The 17735-nt window shown below is 39.9% G+C and overlaps 3 protein-coding genes and 1 long non-coding RNA gene across 4 annotated transcripts; all 4 read right to left on the bottom strand.

The window, feature by feature from the left end:
• Positions 1-4906: 4906 nt before the first annotated feature.
• Positions 4907-6127, bottom strand: foxg1c (forkhead box G1c; the record flags this gene model as incomplete). The annotated part of the gene is made up of 1 exon (XM_083913777.1): positions 4907-6127. The coding sequence occupies one exon, from the start codon at positions 6125-6127 to the stop codon at positions 4907-4909; it is 1221 nt and encodes a 406-aa protein (XP_083769903.1).
• A 3147-nt stretch (positions 6128-9274) lies between these two features.
• pglyrp5 (peptidoglycan recognition protein 5) lies at positions 9275-10675 on the bottom strand. The gene is made up of 4 exons (XM_083913364.1): positions 10629-10675; positions 10310-10505; positions 10004-10122; positions 9275-9855 (listed from the first exon to the last, which is right to left on the bottom strand). Exons 1-4 carry the CDS (start codon positions 10639-10641, stop codon positions 9689-9691), a joined length of 495 nt encoding a protein of 164 aa, XP_083769490.1. The 5' UTR covers positions 10642-10675; the 3' UTR covers positions 9275-9688.
• Positions 10676-11363: 688 nt separating this feature from the next.
• On the bottom strand, positions 11364-14827 carry polr2i (RNA polymerase II subunit I). Its single transcript, XM_083914435.1, has 6 exons — positions 14333-14827; positions 13284-13338; positions 13073-13146; positions 12433-12507; positions 11777-11828; positions 11364-11594 (listed from the first exon to the last, which is right to left on the bottom strand). The coding sequence occupies exons 1-6, from the start codon at positions 14392-14394 to the stop codon at positions 11532-11534; spliced, it is 381 nt and encodes a 126-aa protein (XP_083770561.1). The 5' UTR covers positions 14395-14827; the 3' UTR covers positions 11364-11531.
• An 847-nt stretch (positions 14828-15674) lies between these two features.
• Positions 15675-17245, bottom strand: LOC310946981. Its single transcript, XR_014593197.1, has 3 exons — positions 17178-17245; positions 16787-16856; positions 15675-16115 (listed from the first exon to the last, which is right to left on the bottom strand). It is a non-coding gene; the product is annotated as an uncharacterized lncRNA (long non-coding RNA).
• Between the last annotated feature and the right edge of the window lie 490 nt (positions 17246-17735).

Here is a 17735-nt window from a genome sequence, read left to right as displayed (position 1 = left end):
ATTGGACTTGATTAAGGAAGCCACACACCTGTCTATATAAGACCTTACAGCTCACAGTGCATGTCAGAGCAGATGAGAATCATGAGGTCGAAGGAACTGCCTGAAGAGCTCAGAGACAGAATTGTGGCAAGGCACAGATCTGGCCATGGATACAAAAAAATTTCTGCTGCACTTAAAGTTCCCAAGAGCACAGTGGCCTCCATAATCCTTAAATGGAAGACGTATGGGATGACAAGAACTCTTCCAAGAGCTGGCCGTCCAACCAAACTGAGCAATCGGGGGAGAAGAGCCTTGGTGAGAGAGGTAAAGAAGAACCCAAAGATCACAGTGGCTGAACTCCAGAGATGCAGTGAGGAGATGGGAGAAAGTTCAAGAAAGTCAACCATCACTGCAGCCCTCCACCAGTCAGGGCTTTATGGCAGAGTGGCCCGACGGAAGCCTCTCCTCAGAGTAAGACACATGAAAGCCCGCATAGAATTTGCCAAAAAACACATGAAGGACTCCCAGACTATGATAAATAAGATTCTCTGGTCTGATGAGACAAAGATAGAACTTTTTGGCCTTAATTCTAAGCGGTATGTGTGGAGAAAAACCAGGCACCGCTCATCACCTGCCCAACACCATCCCTACAGTCAAGTGTGGTGGTGGGAGCATCATGCTGTGGGGGTGTTTTGCAGCTGCAGGGACAGGACGACTGGTTGCAATTGAAGGAAAGATGAATGCGGCCAAGTACAGAGATATCCTGGACGAAAACCTTTTCCAGAGTGCTATGGACCTCAGACTGGGCCGACGGTTCACCTTCCAACAAGACAATGACACTAAGCACACAGCTAAAATGACGAAGGAGTGGCTTCGGAACAACTCTGTGACTGTTCTTGAATGGCCCAGCCGGAGCCCTGACTTGAACCCAATTGAGCATCTCTGGAGAGACCTCAAAATGGCTGTTCACCATCCAACCTGACAGAACTGGAGAGGATCTGCAAGGAGGAATGGCAGAGGATCCCCAAATCCAGGTGTGAAAAACTAGTTGCATCATTCCCAAGAAGACTCACGGCTGTATTAGCTCAAAAGGGTGCTTCCACTCAATACTGAGCAAAGGGTCTGAATACTTATGTCCATGTGATATTTCAGTTTTTCTTTTTTAATAAATCTGTAAAAATGTCTACAATTCTGTGTTTTTCTGTCAATATGGGGTGCTGTGTGTACATTAATGAGGAAAAAAATGAACTTAAATGATTTTAGCACATGGCTGCAATTTAACAAAGAGTAAAAAATTTAAGGGGGTCTGAATACTTTCCGTACCCACTGTATAAAGAATCATTTTAAATGTTTTAAATTTACACAAAGCCACAGAGGAAAATATTAGTATTGCACCTTGAGACTGAAATTCACCTGAGCAGTATTTCGCACTGTGAATCGAACTCACTTGGTGAACATTATAGTGCAGTTATTGTCATTATTTATACATTTATGTTTTTTTTAATATTGTATTTTATATTACTGTTTTGATGCGCCTGTGTGTTGTTACTGTGTGTAATGCTGCTGCTACACTGACATTTCACAGCTTGGGATCATTAACATATTTCTATCTATCTATCTATCTATCTATCCTATCTATCTATCCATCTACCCATCTATCCATCTATCCATCCATCCATCCATCCTGCTATCCATCCATCCATCTATTATTGTTTTGGTGTGTGTGTGTGTGTGTGTGTGTGGTGTACTGGGAGCAGTGCTGGTTGTACAGTCTGACAGCTGCATTAACGCTCCTTCACACACTTTGGGTGAAGCAGCCTGGTCACTGAAGGAGCTCTCCAGTGCTGTTATAGTTTCCTGCAGGGGTTAGGAGTCATTCTTCATAACAAAAACAAAAAGGTGTGGGATCTGCTAAAGTGAGGAAGTACATTTGAAATGCCTTTAAAAAAATGCTTTTTGCCAATTTACTATTTTTTACGGTTTAAGTTTTCAATATTGGTTCAAATATGATTCAAAATCTGAATGTTTAATGACAATACTTAAGCATTTATCGCAATAATTTTGAACGCAATAATCTTACCTGTGTGTAAAGGAGTAGTTTTACAGTTTACAGGTGTTCATCTGAATACTAGTGATAAGAGGGCGAGTCTGAAGAATTGGGTTTTTGGAAGAGAAGATTATTAAATGAAAAAAAAATAAATAATAATGATATATATATATATATATAATTAGTATGTTGTTGTTGTTTGCTGTTTCAGGGTGTGGTGTTCATGACTTACAGTGTATTTAAAGCCCTTTTAATAAATTGTCACAGGAAAAGCGATGGCAGTGGGAGCAGCCAAAGTGATACCACAGCAGACCCAAACAGATAAGTCTTTGTTTTGCTCTTTAACATTATCTACACAGCAGCAATGAGACATTGAGAGATTGGCTTTCTGGCAAGAGACGGACAGACGCCTGGGGGTGTACAACCCAACCACCTTATTTCAAAGGGTGGCAGGTCTACCTGTGGAAGCCACTTGCTGCGGATAATGGCAGCCTGTGTGCTGCTAAGAGAGGTGAGTGTGTGGGATTGATTTCCAGAGCTGTACTATATCTTCATGAAGCACATCTAGCTCAGCCAATAGACTTGCTTCTTTAACTGTGGAGAAAATGAACATTAGTCTCCATGTGATGTTGCCTAATTAGGAGAGCAGAGATTAGCAACCAGTAAATCAAAAACTGAATAATGGGTACATTTTAAATGCACTTTACATAGCATTATGGTCAAAGACATTGCTTTCTTTAGGGATTGTACAGAAACTATTGGATTTGAGAGAATCTTACGTTTTGTTAAAACAATAAAAAATAAATGCCAAGTGGGAATGAACATGTTGGCTATGTGTGATGCTGGATTAATTATATTTTAGATGACGCATTTTACTTTTCTGCTTTTGTCTGTGATGCAATGCAGTGAATGTGGGAGATGCTGCCTTGTACTCTGAGGGTATTTTACAATCTCTCAATGGAAGAAAAAAAATACTAACCTGTGAAAAATAAACACTACTCTCCTTTCATTAAATTAAAAAAGTACTACACAAATACAGTCTCTTACATAATCTTACTATAAACTGTTTCACTTTATTTCTGATTGGCAAAAATCCACAAAACTTAGTGAACACAATCGAGACCACACCATCTCATCAGCACATGATCAGCGGGAGATATCAGCACCAAACGAACTGTCTCAACTGTGTTAAACTGAAAGCACATACTCATTTATCTGCAGGGTGAATTTGAGCTCTGTAGTTATCAGTAGAGCTGTCAAAAAAAGTGGTTATTTATCACACCAGCAGTAAACAGTATCTTCTTACTCCTGCCTCGGGGTATACACCATTATTTTGCACCATAAACCTGTTGATTCACTGCTGCCCTCTGCTTTCTAGACCACAATTACTCATACCAGTAATGAAAATATTATTATCTTAACATCTATCTAGACTGTGAGTTTGCCAACAGTGAAGTTACCCGATCCAGCCCAGTCTGCTTTAACCACAGGCGACTGTGAATGTGGCTGGGCTTGGAAAGGTGACTGGCTCAGGTCTTATGATATAAAGAGTCTTTTGTCTCACGGAGGGAGGCAGACGTCCAGGAAGCTGCTCTAATCTGTATCCGCATGCATCTATTTTTCTTTATGAATTTATATGTCAGGCAGAGGTGAGGGAAAGTTGAACATGCAGTGATGTCAGCGCCTGGTGAAACACAATATCAAAGATCATTAAGATGAGCGGGACTGGAGTCTACCTGTTGAAGTTACATCACAGTCTGCACACTGTTTCAACACGATGTCTCCTCAAGGAGGCTTCAGGTGCACATTTGAACTCTTGATCTTAAACAGGAAGAAAAGTAGGAGGATTACAGTATGTCCATGAAGAGGCCTCCCCTCTGTCATTCTTGTTGTGTGGGCTCAAATCTCCAGAGTGAAACATTTAGTAACACAGCACAAATCAGAACAATCAGCATCAGTATAGGTTTTAATGAGGTGAAAAGAAAACACAATTAAAAATGCATTATTTATCGTTTAATTACCTGTAAGCTAATAATGTCATATGTTTAATTGCAACATTAACAAAATCGAAGAGGAGAAATGCAGGAAGTTTAAAGTATTTTTTCGCTTACACTACACATTTTCTAACGATTGCACCACCTTCACTAAAAATAATTTCATATATTTTTTAAAGACTTGTCCATGTAACTTCAACACAATTTGAATAGCTTACTTTAAAAAGGTCAATATGCTGACAAATTAATAACTTGCAGAGAGAATGATAATTCGGTATTTACTTTATTCCCTTATTTGTATTTAGCGGATCATTTCAGTTGATGACAGGCCTCAAATAATGGCATGCGCACAAACATCACTTCAGTTTCCCTACTGGCAAGTGCATACACGTTTGTGGATAATAATTCATGAGGATCAAGACGCCATAAATTACATTTTTATGATAAAATGATATTTCGAGCCCTTCCTGTTTTAAGAACAGTTAAGGATGTGTTTTAAAATAGCTTATGCGCAAATACATGTTTTTGCACATTTTTGAAAAAGTGTGTCAGAAGAAGCCTTTGTTTAGATGTCAATGTGTGTGAGACCCTTACTCATGGTTTTAATGTCTGAGCTATTTTTTGTTAATTGGAAACAAATTGCGCAACACGCGTTGTGGTGAAACAATACACATGCAAATTTTTTTCCCATTTCCAGTTCAGATGGATTTTCTGTAGCACAAAAACATTAATGGGGACATACGGCGGGATCCTTTTCATTGACCAGGCTTTTCATGAACTCAACAAACTCCAAACTGCAGGTATACCTTTTCAAACACCAACTTTGTTAATCTAAATTACACAGCAATATTTTAAACCTTATATATCGACCACTAGGCCTTTCTCTCTATTTTTCTATATTCCAAGACGAAGGAGGGCTTGAACTGACTTGAGGGCAGTAATTTGGTAAGTCATTATAGAACCCCCCGAGGTTTGAGTGGCCGCTCTTGGATAAAAATGGTCCCGGAGACGTCTTGGACATGGCGCACTCTTCTTGGCACGGACTAAACGTTGCGCCACATGGTATTTGGTGAGAATAAAAGTAGCTGGCTTGTCCGGAGATCATATTAAAAGAGTACGGATCCGACAGCGGCAGGGTGCATGCGGGGATGGACGTAGAGAAAGCCGTGCAAGCGGTGCCAATCTGATGGCGCCGTGATTGCGCGCAACTGAGTCCAATGTATGACATCTCCTGGTGCGTCTGCACAAACCGGTCGGCGTCTGCAACACTTGTTGCACTCAACCGGGACCGCTGTGAAAGCATCGATGTAGCGTGGTTTGGAAAGCGGGGATGAGCACTCAGATAAGTCCCTGCACCAAGGTGGGTGCGCACTGGTGTTTGGAGAGGCAGAAACGGCGGAACCGGCCAGTAAAAGGAACCTGCTGCGGCCAAGGTCACGCTGGTAGCAGCGCTGGAGGACATCAGGCGACCTCCTCCCCTTTTTAGTGCAAGCTTGGTCCTGGAGCCAGCCGCGGCCCTGCGCCGGAGTTTTCCTGATGCTCCACCTATGAAGACGTCCTCGCTGCAGGGGTCCAGCATCCAGTAGTTGCCTTTCCCCGGGTCATCATAGTGGCGCGGCACTTTAACGAAACACTTATTCAGACTCAAGTTGTGCCTGATGGAATTTTGCCATCCTTGTCTGTTCTGTCTGTAGTATGGAAAGTTGTCCATGATAAACTCATAGATGCCGTTGAGCGTGAGCCGTCGTTCCGGGCTCTGGCGGATCGCCATCATGATGAGCGCGTTATAACTGAAAGGAGGTTTCTCAGGTTTAACACTTTCTTCTGCTTCAACACTTTTCTTCGATTCTCCCTTATGTTCTTCTTGTTTTCCGTTTGCAGTCACCGGTTTGGTTCCTGCTTTAGTGCACACTTTGGCGTTTACGCAGTTCTTTACTCTATCAACGTTTTCCTCTAGACCGGATTTCTCTGGATGTGCGGCGCGCGGTTTCTGGGACGGAGAAGGAGACTCCTGGTCACCCGTCACCCCCTCTCGTCTCAACAACAGGCTGCTTATGCTGAATGGGGACTTGTGGAAAAGTCGTTCCGAAGTTTTTAAGTCATCCATCTTAAAAGATTAAAGTCAAAACTAAAAATCCTCAAAGGCGTCCGGTGATCAGAGCAGAGCGCGTCACTGAACGCACGGGGCAAAAATGCACTGATTCCAAAGTGGTGAAGAGTCAAAGGCGCACTGGCCAGACAGCATGACAACAAATGCGCATGATCACAGCGGCTCAGCACTCGTTACCTACAAAAAGTAGTGCATTACTTTGAGCCTGGATCTAAAAGTGAAACATTTGGGGAGGTCATTTGTCCATTGTTATTTTTATAAAACAGAAGAAGTAATTTAACCCAATAAAGGTATTTAATCAGTTTTCTTGATACAAAATCAAAGCAACAAGAAGAACATCATAGTGTTGCTCAATGTTTTATTGGCTTCGGTGTTTTAAGGCCGTTTAAGAAGAAGAAAAAAAAACTAAAAATAATAATGATTTAGCCCAATCCGTGCCAAGATCCGTTTGAATCCGCAATGAAATGCTGTCAATCTGTGTGTGACTGAACGGTGAACTCTGGGGTTCAATTATGACACTTCCGTGACTCCTGAAACTTAACACTTCCACACGCGCCTTGCCCTCTGGGCTGGCCTCATCACTCCTTTTCCCCTTTCTCCCCCTTTGGTGATGGTTTGGTAAAATGCCTATAAAAGTAATAAGTAGGTGTAGCCTAAATTCTTCTCTCACCTCGTCGGTAATTGTCCTAAACAAACCAAATTTGAGAAACTAGGGAAAGGTCGTTTCCTTTACAATATTTCTTAACCTGCTATTGCAAAATTCAAACCAGTCTCACACTTTGAAATCACTTGATAAACTTCTCCAAATAAAAATGCATGACCGTCCAGACAGAGAAACGCCCCGGGCCCATGTCTCCTCGGGAGCCACATTTTAACTCGGGGGTGGATTTTTGCCATGTTGCTTTGTAGTAATCTGAATTATTGTTTTGATCATCATTAAAGCACAGTTGCTGCAGACATCATGCATGCCATTCCTAAATTAATTAGAGTAGAGTTAAATGGTGTCCTCCTGCTAAGATTGTAAAACTACTGATATTTTACAACTGCAACTAAATGGTTTGACTAATAAATAACACCATTAACAGTCTATTATATAATAATAGCATATAATTAAGTAAAGCAAAATAAATGTGTGTGTCTGTGTGGGTGAAAGGAAGAGAGAGAGAGAGAGAGAGATAAGTTATTTATCTCACTTTAAAGATGGTGATTGATCCCACCATATGAATGAGGATTAAGACAGCAAGCAAGATTATGTGATATTGTCTTCATGATTGTGCAGTAGATATAAATGACAAGACAGTTTGGGGCCCACTTAATGACACAGTAGAAACTTTACACTCAGGTAGTCTTTTTTTTTTTAAAGACCCAACAAGAAGAGTGTGAAACATGATAGAGTCGAGTCAGGGTCTTGTGTGATAAAATGTTCCGTGTCAAACAGGATTGGTTTAAAGGTCACAACACACACTTATTGTTTTTGATAGTCTGATGATATTCATATAAGAACAACTCTGTCACGGACTATTCCAGCATTTGAGCACACTTTTTATTTTCCCCAGTGATGCTGAAGCTAAATGTCTTCACTTCCATTAACAGAAAGTTGAGAACTATGAAAAACAACATAGAAATCAAGCATTGCACTACTAAACAGTAAGTAAATAACTCATCCAACCATGTTCCATGTAAATCTTTTTGTGCATTTTCATTTATATGTTTTCATCATCCTGCAGCACTTGGAAGCAGAGGACAGTGTTGTTATAGTATTTCCGAACCCCAAAGACAGACATGAAAGGGCAGTCAGTGCAGTGATTTCTGTTCTTATACTCAAATTTACAAAAAAATAACCAAAAGCTCAATTTGACCATAATTGATTTGTTACCCATGGAGAACAGAATGCTCTGTAAGGGGCAGAGGGAAATTTGGTAAATTAAAAATGGCATAAACAGGCCTTTTGATTGAGATATTTTCAAAAATTCCAGTTTTGGGGAAAAAAATACAATATATATTGTTTTTCTGACTGCTCATAGAAGAAATGATTATTATTCCATTTAATCTATTATGAAAGACATATCAAAAGACAAAACCCCTCTATCGCAACACAATTTTTTTGTAATATTCAATTCAGTTCAATTTTATTCTTAGTGCCAAATCATAACAAAAGTTATCTCAGGACACTTTACAAACTAGGTATAGACCACACTCTATGACTTATTTTTGATAAACATAGACCCAACAATTCCCTCATAGAGTACGGTGGCAACGAAAACCTTCACTATAACAGGCAGGAACGTTGGACAGACCCAGCTCTGTGGAGGACGGACATCTGTCTGCACCGGTTGGGAAAGAAGAAAAGGAGAGAGAAAGAGAGAAAAGACAAAAGACGGACAGAGAGAGACAAAGACAGACACAAAGACAGAGACAGACACATTTCCAGTAACTATAATAATATCTATAGTAATGTGAATATGACTTATATGTTATGGTAGTTAATTCAGGAGAATAGTAGAAACAACCACAGCTAAGGTTATAGACTATAATATATTACAACTATTACACTAATGATTGGCCTCTACATCATAATGCCATGTGAAAATGCCAAATACCTACTGCTACTATACTGACTACTATCGAGGCAATAATGAATTACAAAACAAATCTAATTAAATCAAGTGTAATGCTGGCCATTTTACATCAGACTTGACGACCGGAACTACACATATAATCTGTTAACAATATACCTTCTCTTAGTCAATTTGATAGGGGCCTCCCTTCATAATCCCTGCGCTGCACAAGTGAGCACTTGTTGGGAATGTTTCAGACACGGCAGAAAGCATGCTCTGTTGCTTCGACACTTGTAATCACCCTGGTTCTTTTTTTTTTTTATCTCCAAAACATTTGTCTTGTGTTGTTTACAGTGATTTTACAGTGGCACCCTGAAGACATTTGCATGAACACACTTCCTCTGCAAAGACAATTTGTTCGCCCATATGCAGTAAAGCATATTTTCTGATTGTTTAAATTCTGTGTGGAGGATTCATGTGACGCAAAATGGTGAGACCCAAGCAACAAGCGCTACTTTGTTCTCGGAGAGAGAGGATGAGCAAAAAGAGAATTCTTCATCAGTAAAATTGAATCAAGTAGTTAGAATATTGCTGATAATGGTATTTATTTACACAAAAACCCATAGAATAACATTAGAACAGGTTACTTCCATGTGAATGTTTAGCTTAAACCAAGGTTCACTAACAACAATATCAAGCAAAGTATTCATGCTTAATGTGTACAGCCCAATGTACGAGAAACAAAGAATGTATTCAAGCTAAAATTACCGTGACAATTGAATTTGAATTAAAGTGCAATGACACTGGCATGTTGCACCCTTGGCAGCTAAAGGGGGTTCATTTTATCCCATGTGATGCTCCCTCTGCTGTAAGAAGAGAAAGTATGACAGGCTGTGAAACCTGCAGGAAACAAATCTTCCCTTATTTCAGAGGACAGCCACGACAGAAACAAAAAGAGAATTAGTGTTTAATCTAAGTTCTTCTTCATCCTGTCACCCTTTCACTTCAGTTGTGCTAGTGCAGCATACAGTTTTCCTCCTGGACAGTCAGTCTGTCCCAAATCTCTGTGTCCAAACAGGGCAAACGTCGGGCTCAAAATGCCCTGACAAACGCCAGATTTCAGCAGCTGTTTGACTGACGACATCGCCTCTGCGCTTGGCGCGTAATCTGAAATCAAAAGCAGCAGCATTATCATATCTGACATCCTAACGTCATTCTTAAGGCTTATAAAAACGACACATTTTTACCCCTCTCCTGTTTTTTATGGTCTTTATAACTTTAATGCACAATGCAAAAAGGCAATAAGTGCACTTACCTTTGAAATTTCCCATGAAGGCAATCCCAAGTGAGTCATGGTTGCACCCTTTGGCATGTGCCCCTACCACACCCCAACCACGGCCTTCATACACTGTACCGTCTTCTCCGACGAGAAAACTGAAACCATAGAAAGTATTGTTGATATTCATATAGCATCGAAAACCAGCAGAAACTCATTAAAAAGAAAGATTTCATTAAATGTCCTCCAATATGTTCATATAGTACAAACAGCATTATATAAATATCAAACACAAGTGACATTGGCCTGGACAGGTTGAACAGTGAAAGCAAAAGAGTTACTCACTTATATCCGATGTCATCGAAGCCTCTTTCTGTCATATGCCCTCTCTGAATGCTGACAATGCGGTCCATGCACGCTTTCTGGCCTTTGCAGCTTGGGAGGGCGGTGTGGTGTATGACGACTCTCTGGGCAGAGCCTTTCAAAGTCGACTTTTGTTTAGGGGCAACTGCTCCCCACTGCTCCCTTGAAACAATGTTCACTGAAAAGCATTTTGAATGACTATCAAAAGCATATTTGAAACAAAAAAAGCCAGCTTATGTTATTAACTGCAACAAGATTTCCAAGTGTAAAATCTGTAGTGTAAGGCTGTTTGTTCTCATACCGTTTTGGGCCATACCTCCGTACACAGATGCTTCTGACTGCAGCGGACTGCGCAGCTGCCTTATTAAGGAACGCGTTTCTGGAGGTGTGGTCACGGCAAGTACACCTTCCTTGTTCTTTGTTGTTCCATGTGGAACAGGTTGTTTGGAAAATACATTTAAAAAAAAAAAGGAGGAAGTGACAGTGACAGAAATATTAAGTTAAGTGTCATGGGGGTTTTGAGGGGAAATGAGTAGTACGTGTTTTGCAATATCAGGTATGCTCTTACATGACAAGTATACCTTCTGTGTTCTGTGTTATTCCACGTGGATGCATGAACACACAAGTTATATTCCACTTGGACACGTAGGCTGAGTAATAGTCAAGACTCTACAGTTGCCCAACAGGTTGTTTGGAATAGTTTTGAAAAAGGAGGAAGTTAAAAATGCACGGTTTACATTACACACAGTGACATGAATATTATGTTTAGTGTCATGGGAGTTTTCAGGGGAAATCAGTAGTACACGTTTCGCAATATCAGGTATGCTTTTACAGCAGGAGGAAACATGGTATAACCCTGATATGATTAAGTAGTCTGGAAATTGAAGAGGCCCATTTAGTGTTGGTCTTTTTTACATGTTTTCATTAAATACTCAGAGACATTTGAAACATTGTATTCTTTTAATCTAAAAAAAATCATATTTGACAAATGACAACTGCTATAAAAACTATTAATACATTATATTCACAAGATGGTGTCTGACAAACTGCAAGTCATCAGACGAAGATAATTTCAGGGTCTACAAACATTGGCAGCTCTGCTGTTTGACAAAACAATGCACAGTAAGAGTAAAAAAAGAACTCTAGCTACAGCTTTTTGTCAACAGCAATATGAAAATGTTAGACCTCTTCATTATCACCGGCTTTACTCTGTCCATCTGTGTCCACAGTGAGGGGCCGTGCAGACGTAGTACAGTCTCATAGCATCCTGTCAGGACAAACAGAACACATGCTCAAAATATAAGACTTTTGTAAATTTGTTTCTTAAAATCCAAACACAAGATGTGTGGAAAACAGCACCGACCACAGAAAAATAGCCAACTAATTCATAGAAGAACAATATTGAGACTACAGATCATCGATTTGGGTTTCATCATCAATGATAATTACCTCAGCCTTCATACTGTGAGACTGGAAGAACACTGCCTCCTTGTGACCACATCTGGGAAGAGACAGAGCGTGGGCACAAAATTAGAAACGATTACAAACACAGCCGCTCAATGTTTCAACGCCTCATTTCTCAACCAGGAGAGGATTTTTACTGTAAAAGCAAAAAAAAGAGTTCCAACCCCGCTGCCCGTCTCGAGCTTTGGATAGCTGGAAACTGTGCACTAGTTGTCCTGCTCATCACAAGATGGAGAAGCAATTAAGTAACTGTTTGGCTGGTAAAAACTCATACAGCAAGCTAAATATACAGTTTTATTGTAAAAGCATGGCTGGTCAAAAGTGGTGAGGCTGCCAGTAGATACTTGCCGTGTATTTGTCAGGTGGTGAGACCAATAAGACAGCAAGTTTGCTCTGTTTCTGGTACTTGTCAGTGCATAAGACTATATAAAAGCGAGTTACTGTGAATAAGGAATTTAGTTGTCAAGTTTATGCCCTCTTGAGGCCAAAGTTTTTCAGCTTTTCTCTGCTGAAATGAAACGGCACTGAATGAATGTTACACCACATTAACAACACAAGAAATGTTACCTTAATTAAACAGATGAATAATAAGGGGTCTCCAGAGAGAATGAGTGAGGATCACATATTATAGTCAAACTTACTTCGGACAGGGGTGGTCCTCTGTCCTTGGTAGTGTTGGATCCTGAGATACATCAGCGATGATTTGTGTCAACTCACTGGAGAAAGACAAGAGAAAAATGCTAGATGACCTACCAACAATTAGCCCCCAAATGACTGAAATTACACACATGAAATGCATAATGTACTGTGTACTAAACAAATGTTTAGCCTTATGTGTAGTCATTCAACATTTATTTATACCATATACCATATTTATACTTTCTGCAGTCTGGATGTGCAGAATTAAAATCCACTGATTCTCCTTTACTGATGTTAAAAAGATCCTATAAAATGTCAGGTGTGTTGTAGCTGAAAGTGCCTGAATAATGCATTTAACTTGATTGGTCAGTGACCATATTTGGTGTTAAAGGGGTAAAGTTTAATAGTTGTACAAAAACCAGGAAACAACTTCAACCAGAATGAAAAGTTTGTTTGAGACAGACAGAAATAAGCTAATCCTGTATCAGTCCCAAAGGTAAAAGAACTGGAGGGCATTAAAAATAAGGTTTTCAAAGGGTGTTAACGTATACCCTTTAAAGCTGAGATGAAACTGCAGTGAGACATTAGTTAATTCAAAGCAAATGCGAGATTTTGTCCATTTCTGTGGCTTCATTTACTTACTCAACCTCGTGGGTGATCTTGTTGACGTAGATGCAGCTGTTGTCTGCCTCTTGTTGGTAGTCACAGTTTCTGCACTGTGTGTTGAGTTGGATAAAGAGACAGGGCATTCAGCATCTTAACACAGGCTCAAGGGACATTTAAGCTCACACCTTTCCTCAGGTAAACTTAACTCGAGTGACTGGTCAAACATGGACTAAGTAAACGTACTTACCGCATAAAGCAGGATACGGTTCTCCTTGTCTTCTTTAGGGTATAACATGTTGTTACTGGAAAAGTAAGACAGCTTGTTTAGTTAGGATCCTGAAATTTCAAAGTATTTTACAAAATAAGACGCAACGTTAGCTAATGTATTCATTATGACAATGAAAAAAAATGTTTTATTGCACAATCAGAAAGGCATGCAACAAATTCAAGCTAATAAAAGTTATTTACAATATAAACAACCAAGTGTGTGACATAAACGACAGATACACAAAACAAAAATAAATAAATGACTAGACAAATAATAATAATAATAATGATAATAAATAAATACAATTAAATACTAAAATAAAATTGAATACCTTTCGGTCAAATTACAAAGTCAGTCAGGAAATAAGGTGCATAGATATTCATGCAGATGTAGGGCTTTTGCAGTTTTACATACAGTACAGGACACACCTTCTCATTCAAAGAGTTTTCTTTATTTCATCATGACTATGAAAATTGTAGATTCACACTGAAGGCATCAAAACTAGGAATTAACACATGTGGAAATGTATAGTTAAAGAAGTGTGAAACAGCTGGAAATACGCCTTATATTCTAGGTTAAAGGTGGCTACTTTAAAGAACCTAGAATATAGGGCGGATTTTCAGTTGTTTCACACTTTTTTGTTAAGTACATATTTCCACATGTGTTAATTCATAGTTTTGATGCCTTCAGTGTGAATCTACTAGTTCAATAGTCATGAAAAGAAAAGGAAACCCATTGAATGAGATGGTGTGTCCAAACTTTCCGTCTGTACTGTATGTCTTAGTTTTGATTCAACTCATTTATAAATACATCGAGTAACGACATTTGTGAATAAAGTATTGTATCAAAATAATAAGATTATCGTTACCAAACCCTGCTTTATATTTTCACATGTCAAAAAAGGAATAATTAGATTCCCTATAAATGCAAACCTGAGGTTAACGTGCGTGTAGCTTCAACAAGTAAAGGTGAGCTAACGTTAGCTCGCTTGGTTAACGTATCCGACCTCTCTTCGGCCACAAACTCACCATTCTTGACAAAACCGAATCCCAACAAACCCTGGTTCGTACGCTCCAGTTTCTAAATCCATTGGAAAACACTGTAGGTTGAAGCTAAACCTTAAAAATAATAAATGCGACGCTCGTTCACTTCACTGCCGGCGGTGTGCTTCCGGTCGTTTGAAAACAGTCCGTCTGCGCATGCGTGCACATGAGGATATGTGAGACAGCGCCTCTTGTGTTTGGGAAGACTGCAGCTCCTCCCCAGACTGGGAGAGATCTCATCTCATCTCATATTCAACCGCTTATCCGGGGTCGGGTCATGGGGGCAGCATCTTTAGCAGGGGACCCCATTAACCAGCTCTAACTGGATGATCCCGAGGCGTTTCCAGGCCAGTGTGGAGATCTAATCTCTCCACCTGGTCCTGGGTCTTCCCCGAGGCCTCCTCCCAGCTGGACGTGCCTTGAACACCTCCCTAGGGAGGCGCCCAGGGGGCATCCTTACTAGATGCCCGAACCATCTCAACTGGCTCCTTTCAACTCAAAGGAGCAGTGGCTCTACTCCGAGTTCCTCACGGATGCTGAACTTCTCACCCTATCTCTAAGGGAGACTCCAGCCACCCTCCTGAGAAAACCCATTTCGGCCGCTTGTACCCGAGATCCACATCCACAAATCTAAACGGACTGGATGCACACATAGGTTTACTGTCGAACTGAAACACTACTACACCTCAACAGAACACTTACAAAACCAAAAAAGCAATAAAAAGCGCCAATATTATAGAAGAACTTTGATTTGAGATTCTGGCAACGTGAACTGTATGGGGTGGCAGTGGCTCAGTCCATAGGGTCACAGGTTCAAGTTCCCATATGGACCAATAGAGGAGGGTGGATTGATGGGTGGAGAGGTGCCATTTCACACCCTGGGCACTGCCGAGGTGCCCTTGAGCAAGGCACCGCACCCCCAAAATTGCTCTGGGCTCTGACATCTCTCCATTAATGCATGTGTATCCTGTTTGTGCATGTGTGCATATTTGAGGCCTGTGTGTGTTTTAACAACAAAAGAGTGAAAAGTGAATTTCCCCTTGCGGGACTAATAAATGCATGCTTTTCTTATCTGACTGTATTTTGTCTTTCTGCAATGTAATTTGTGATATAATCCCTGCATAAATTAAAAAAAAAGGTGTGGTAAGACTGAGAAAAAGCTTTTCAGGCACCTTAATTTCATATGCTCAGCCATATTATATAATTATTTGTGGTTTATGCAGCAGAACCAGAGTTTACGTCAGTTGAACATTGACATTGTTGATGCAAAAGTACAAGGAAAAAATCCTATGCTAACACATTTCAACCAATAATAAACACACTGAAGTGGTTTAATGGCTCATGGGTCTGTCAAGAACTTTATTGACTTGTCATTAGCCCAAACGAACTCCAGTAAAAACAGTGTCATTATCTTCAGTTGCAAATATATCGTTTCTGCCAGGTCCCCAAATATTCGCAGAGACCTCGTCGTTTTTTGACAGTTTGATCACACTGCTCATACTGGCCACTTGGCTACACTTATCAGGCAGAGAGGTGTGATACAGAGACACTACTTTCTCTCCATTTTTGAATATACCACACTGTCCGCGCCCATACACAGACACATGTACAGTGAAGTGATAAAAGCCATCCATGGGGCAGGTGAAGACGCCTGTGTTAGGACTGTAGCCTCCTCCCTCGTTGACCAGCACAGTGGCAAACTTCAGGACTCCAGAGTGACAGGGGTAGCTGTCATCGATATTCAGCTTGGCTGTGAAGGCTACAGTGCCTGGAGTGGGCGACATCAGGATAATTAGAGCAAGGACTTTACAATGTTGTAAAACTAAAAATAGTTTGTCTCTGTTGTAACCAAACCCGAGAAATGTGCATTAATGATTGCACTCAATCAATCTTTTGTGAGGCGAAATGTTGTTTACAGCCAATACAAAATCAGTTAATGGCTTGGTAAAAATGATTGGGGATTGGATGGAAATTCAATACAACTAATTGTTAGTACAATAAATTTAGCTATTGACAGCCAATAGTGCGCAAATAATTTAAGGTAATGTACTTCAATTTTTTAACCGTATTAAGTTAATGGATAATAATTATTTCCACATGGTCACCAACTAATCAATTCAACAATATAAGTGAAATTTATTATGGTAAAAATAACAAAATCATGCAAACATTCTTTGTTTTTTACCCATCCTCTTTTGTACAGTAGCCTTCCCATACATAAGAGTAGTGCACATCATACAGTCATACAAAAAAAATATTACAATTGTGTTTAAAATATACTATCCATCCTGTTGTGTGATAATGCACATAAGCACCCAGCAGGGCGTTGGCTGTTAGAGAGTTAGTCTGAATGTTGGTGCAGCCTTTGGTGTTATGGAGGGACATGAGGCTCAAAATGCTGTTGTTTGTTTGTTGTTGTTGTTGTTGTTGTTGTTTTACCTGATGGAGGAAGGTTGTCTCCACGTCTTGATTCATAAGCCATGACTACAACCACTGATGTGATGCACGTCTGTGAAAAAACAAGAATTAAGTGAGTGCAATATCGTGATAGTTACAACATAATATCGGTAATCTAATTGTCTACATGCCACCATTTTTTAGATTCTTAAAATAAAGGTGAATGGTGGTTATACGCAAGAATACAACAGCCTCATCTCTTCAGCATTAATCTCTCCCTGCCTGACTTTCACTGCATTTGTCTAATCAATACAAAACAAATGCATATTAACACTATAAGGCAAGCTCTTTAAGAATGATTTGCAAGTGCCTTCAAATGTTTTTTGATGCTTTTATTTTTACAAATCTGACTTGGGAGAAAAGAGCTTCTTACCTGTTGTTGTCTTGCAGGAGAATGCAGCAAATGCTATAAAGACAAGCAGAGACAGAAGTTGTTCATCTGGTTTCCAGGTTCAACCTGTTCTCTCAGTTTAAAAGCTGTTCTCTCCAAAGAAGCAGCAAAGAAGCAGTGTCGACGGTTCATATTCATATAATTCTCGTCAATCAGCTGATGCAGACTCCGATTCTATGATTTGAATTTTGGTTTTCAGGCTACTTGGATGAACAATTTATACCTTTTTCTCATTGTTGGTTCTGTTACAGAGAAAACAGGGAAAGTGATGATTTCATTTAAACCAAGTAAACAAAGAAGAACACATTAGCACGATGTTCCTGGTTTTATTATCCTGGGTGTTGCATCAACATGACGCTAAATGAGATGTCTGCTTTATTCATCCACGCATGATAATTGATTTCCTTTCAATAAGATCACAAGGTATTCTGACAATTATCAAGTATATGCATGAGGGATATGCATAAAATAACAAATAAAACCTAGTGAAGTATCATTATCATGTGTAGCAAAGATGTCTTGTTGACCCTGAGCCCCTAA

This window comes from Echiichthys vipera, assembly GCF_963691815.1.
Source record: "Echiichthys vipera genome assembly, chromosome: 5".
Classification (NCBI taxonomy): domain Eukaryota; kingdom Metazoa; phylum Chordata; class Actinopteri; order Perciformes; family Trachinidae; genus Echiichthys; species Echiichthys vipera.
Note: the sequence above shows the minus strand (reverse complement) of the source record. Positions and strands in the feature narration are given on the sequence as shown.

What these genes read in the sequence shown, in the direction of transcription:
- pglyrp5 (XM_083913364.1), bottom strand. An exon ending in TTCGATGACATCGGATATAA is followed by an intron (nt 10,123 to 10,309) that starts GTGAGTAACTCT and finishes CTATGGTTTCAG; the next exon opens with TTTTCTCGTCGGAGAAGACG. An exon ending in CTTCATGGGAAATTTCAAAG is followed by an intron (nt 9,856 to 10,003) that starts GTAAGTGCACTT and finishes TTTTGATTTCAG; the next exon opens with ATTACGCGCCAAGCGCAGAG.
- polr2i (XM_083914435.1), bottom strand. Translation starts at nt 14,394, where the DNA reads ATGGATTTAGAAACTGGAGCGTACGAACCAGGGTTTGTTGGGATTCGG. An exon ending in ACCGTATCCTGCTTTATGCG is followed by an intron (nt 13,147 to 13,283) that starts GTAAGTACGTTT and finishes CTCAACACACAG; the next exon opens with TGCAGAAACTGTGACTACCA. An exon ending in GAGGACCACCCCTGTCCGAA is followed by an intron (nt 11,829 to 12,432) that starts GTAAGTTTGACT and finishes GTCTCTTCCCAG; the next exon opens with ATGTGGTCACAAGGAGGCAG.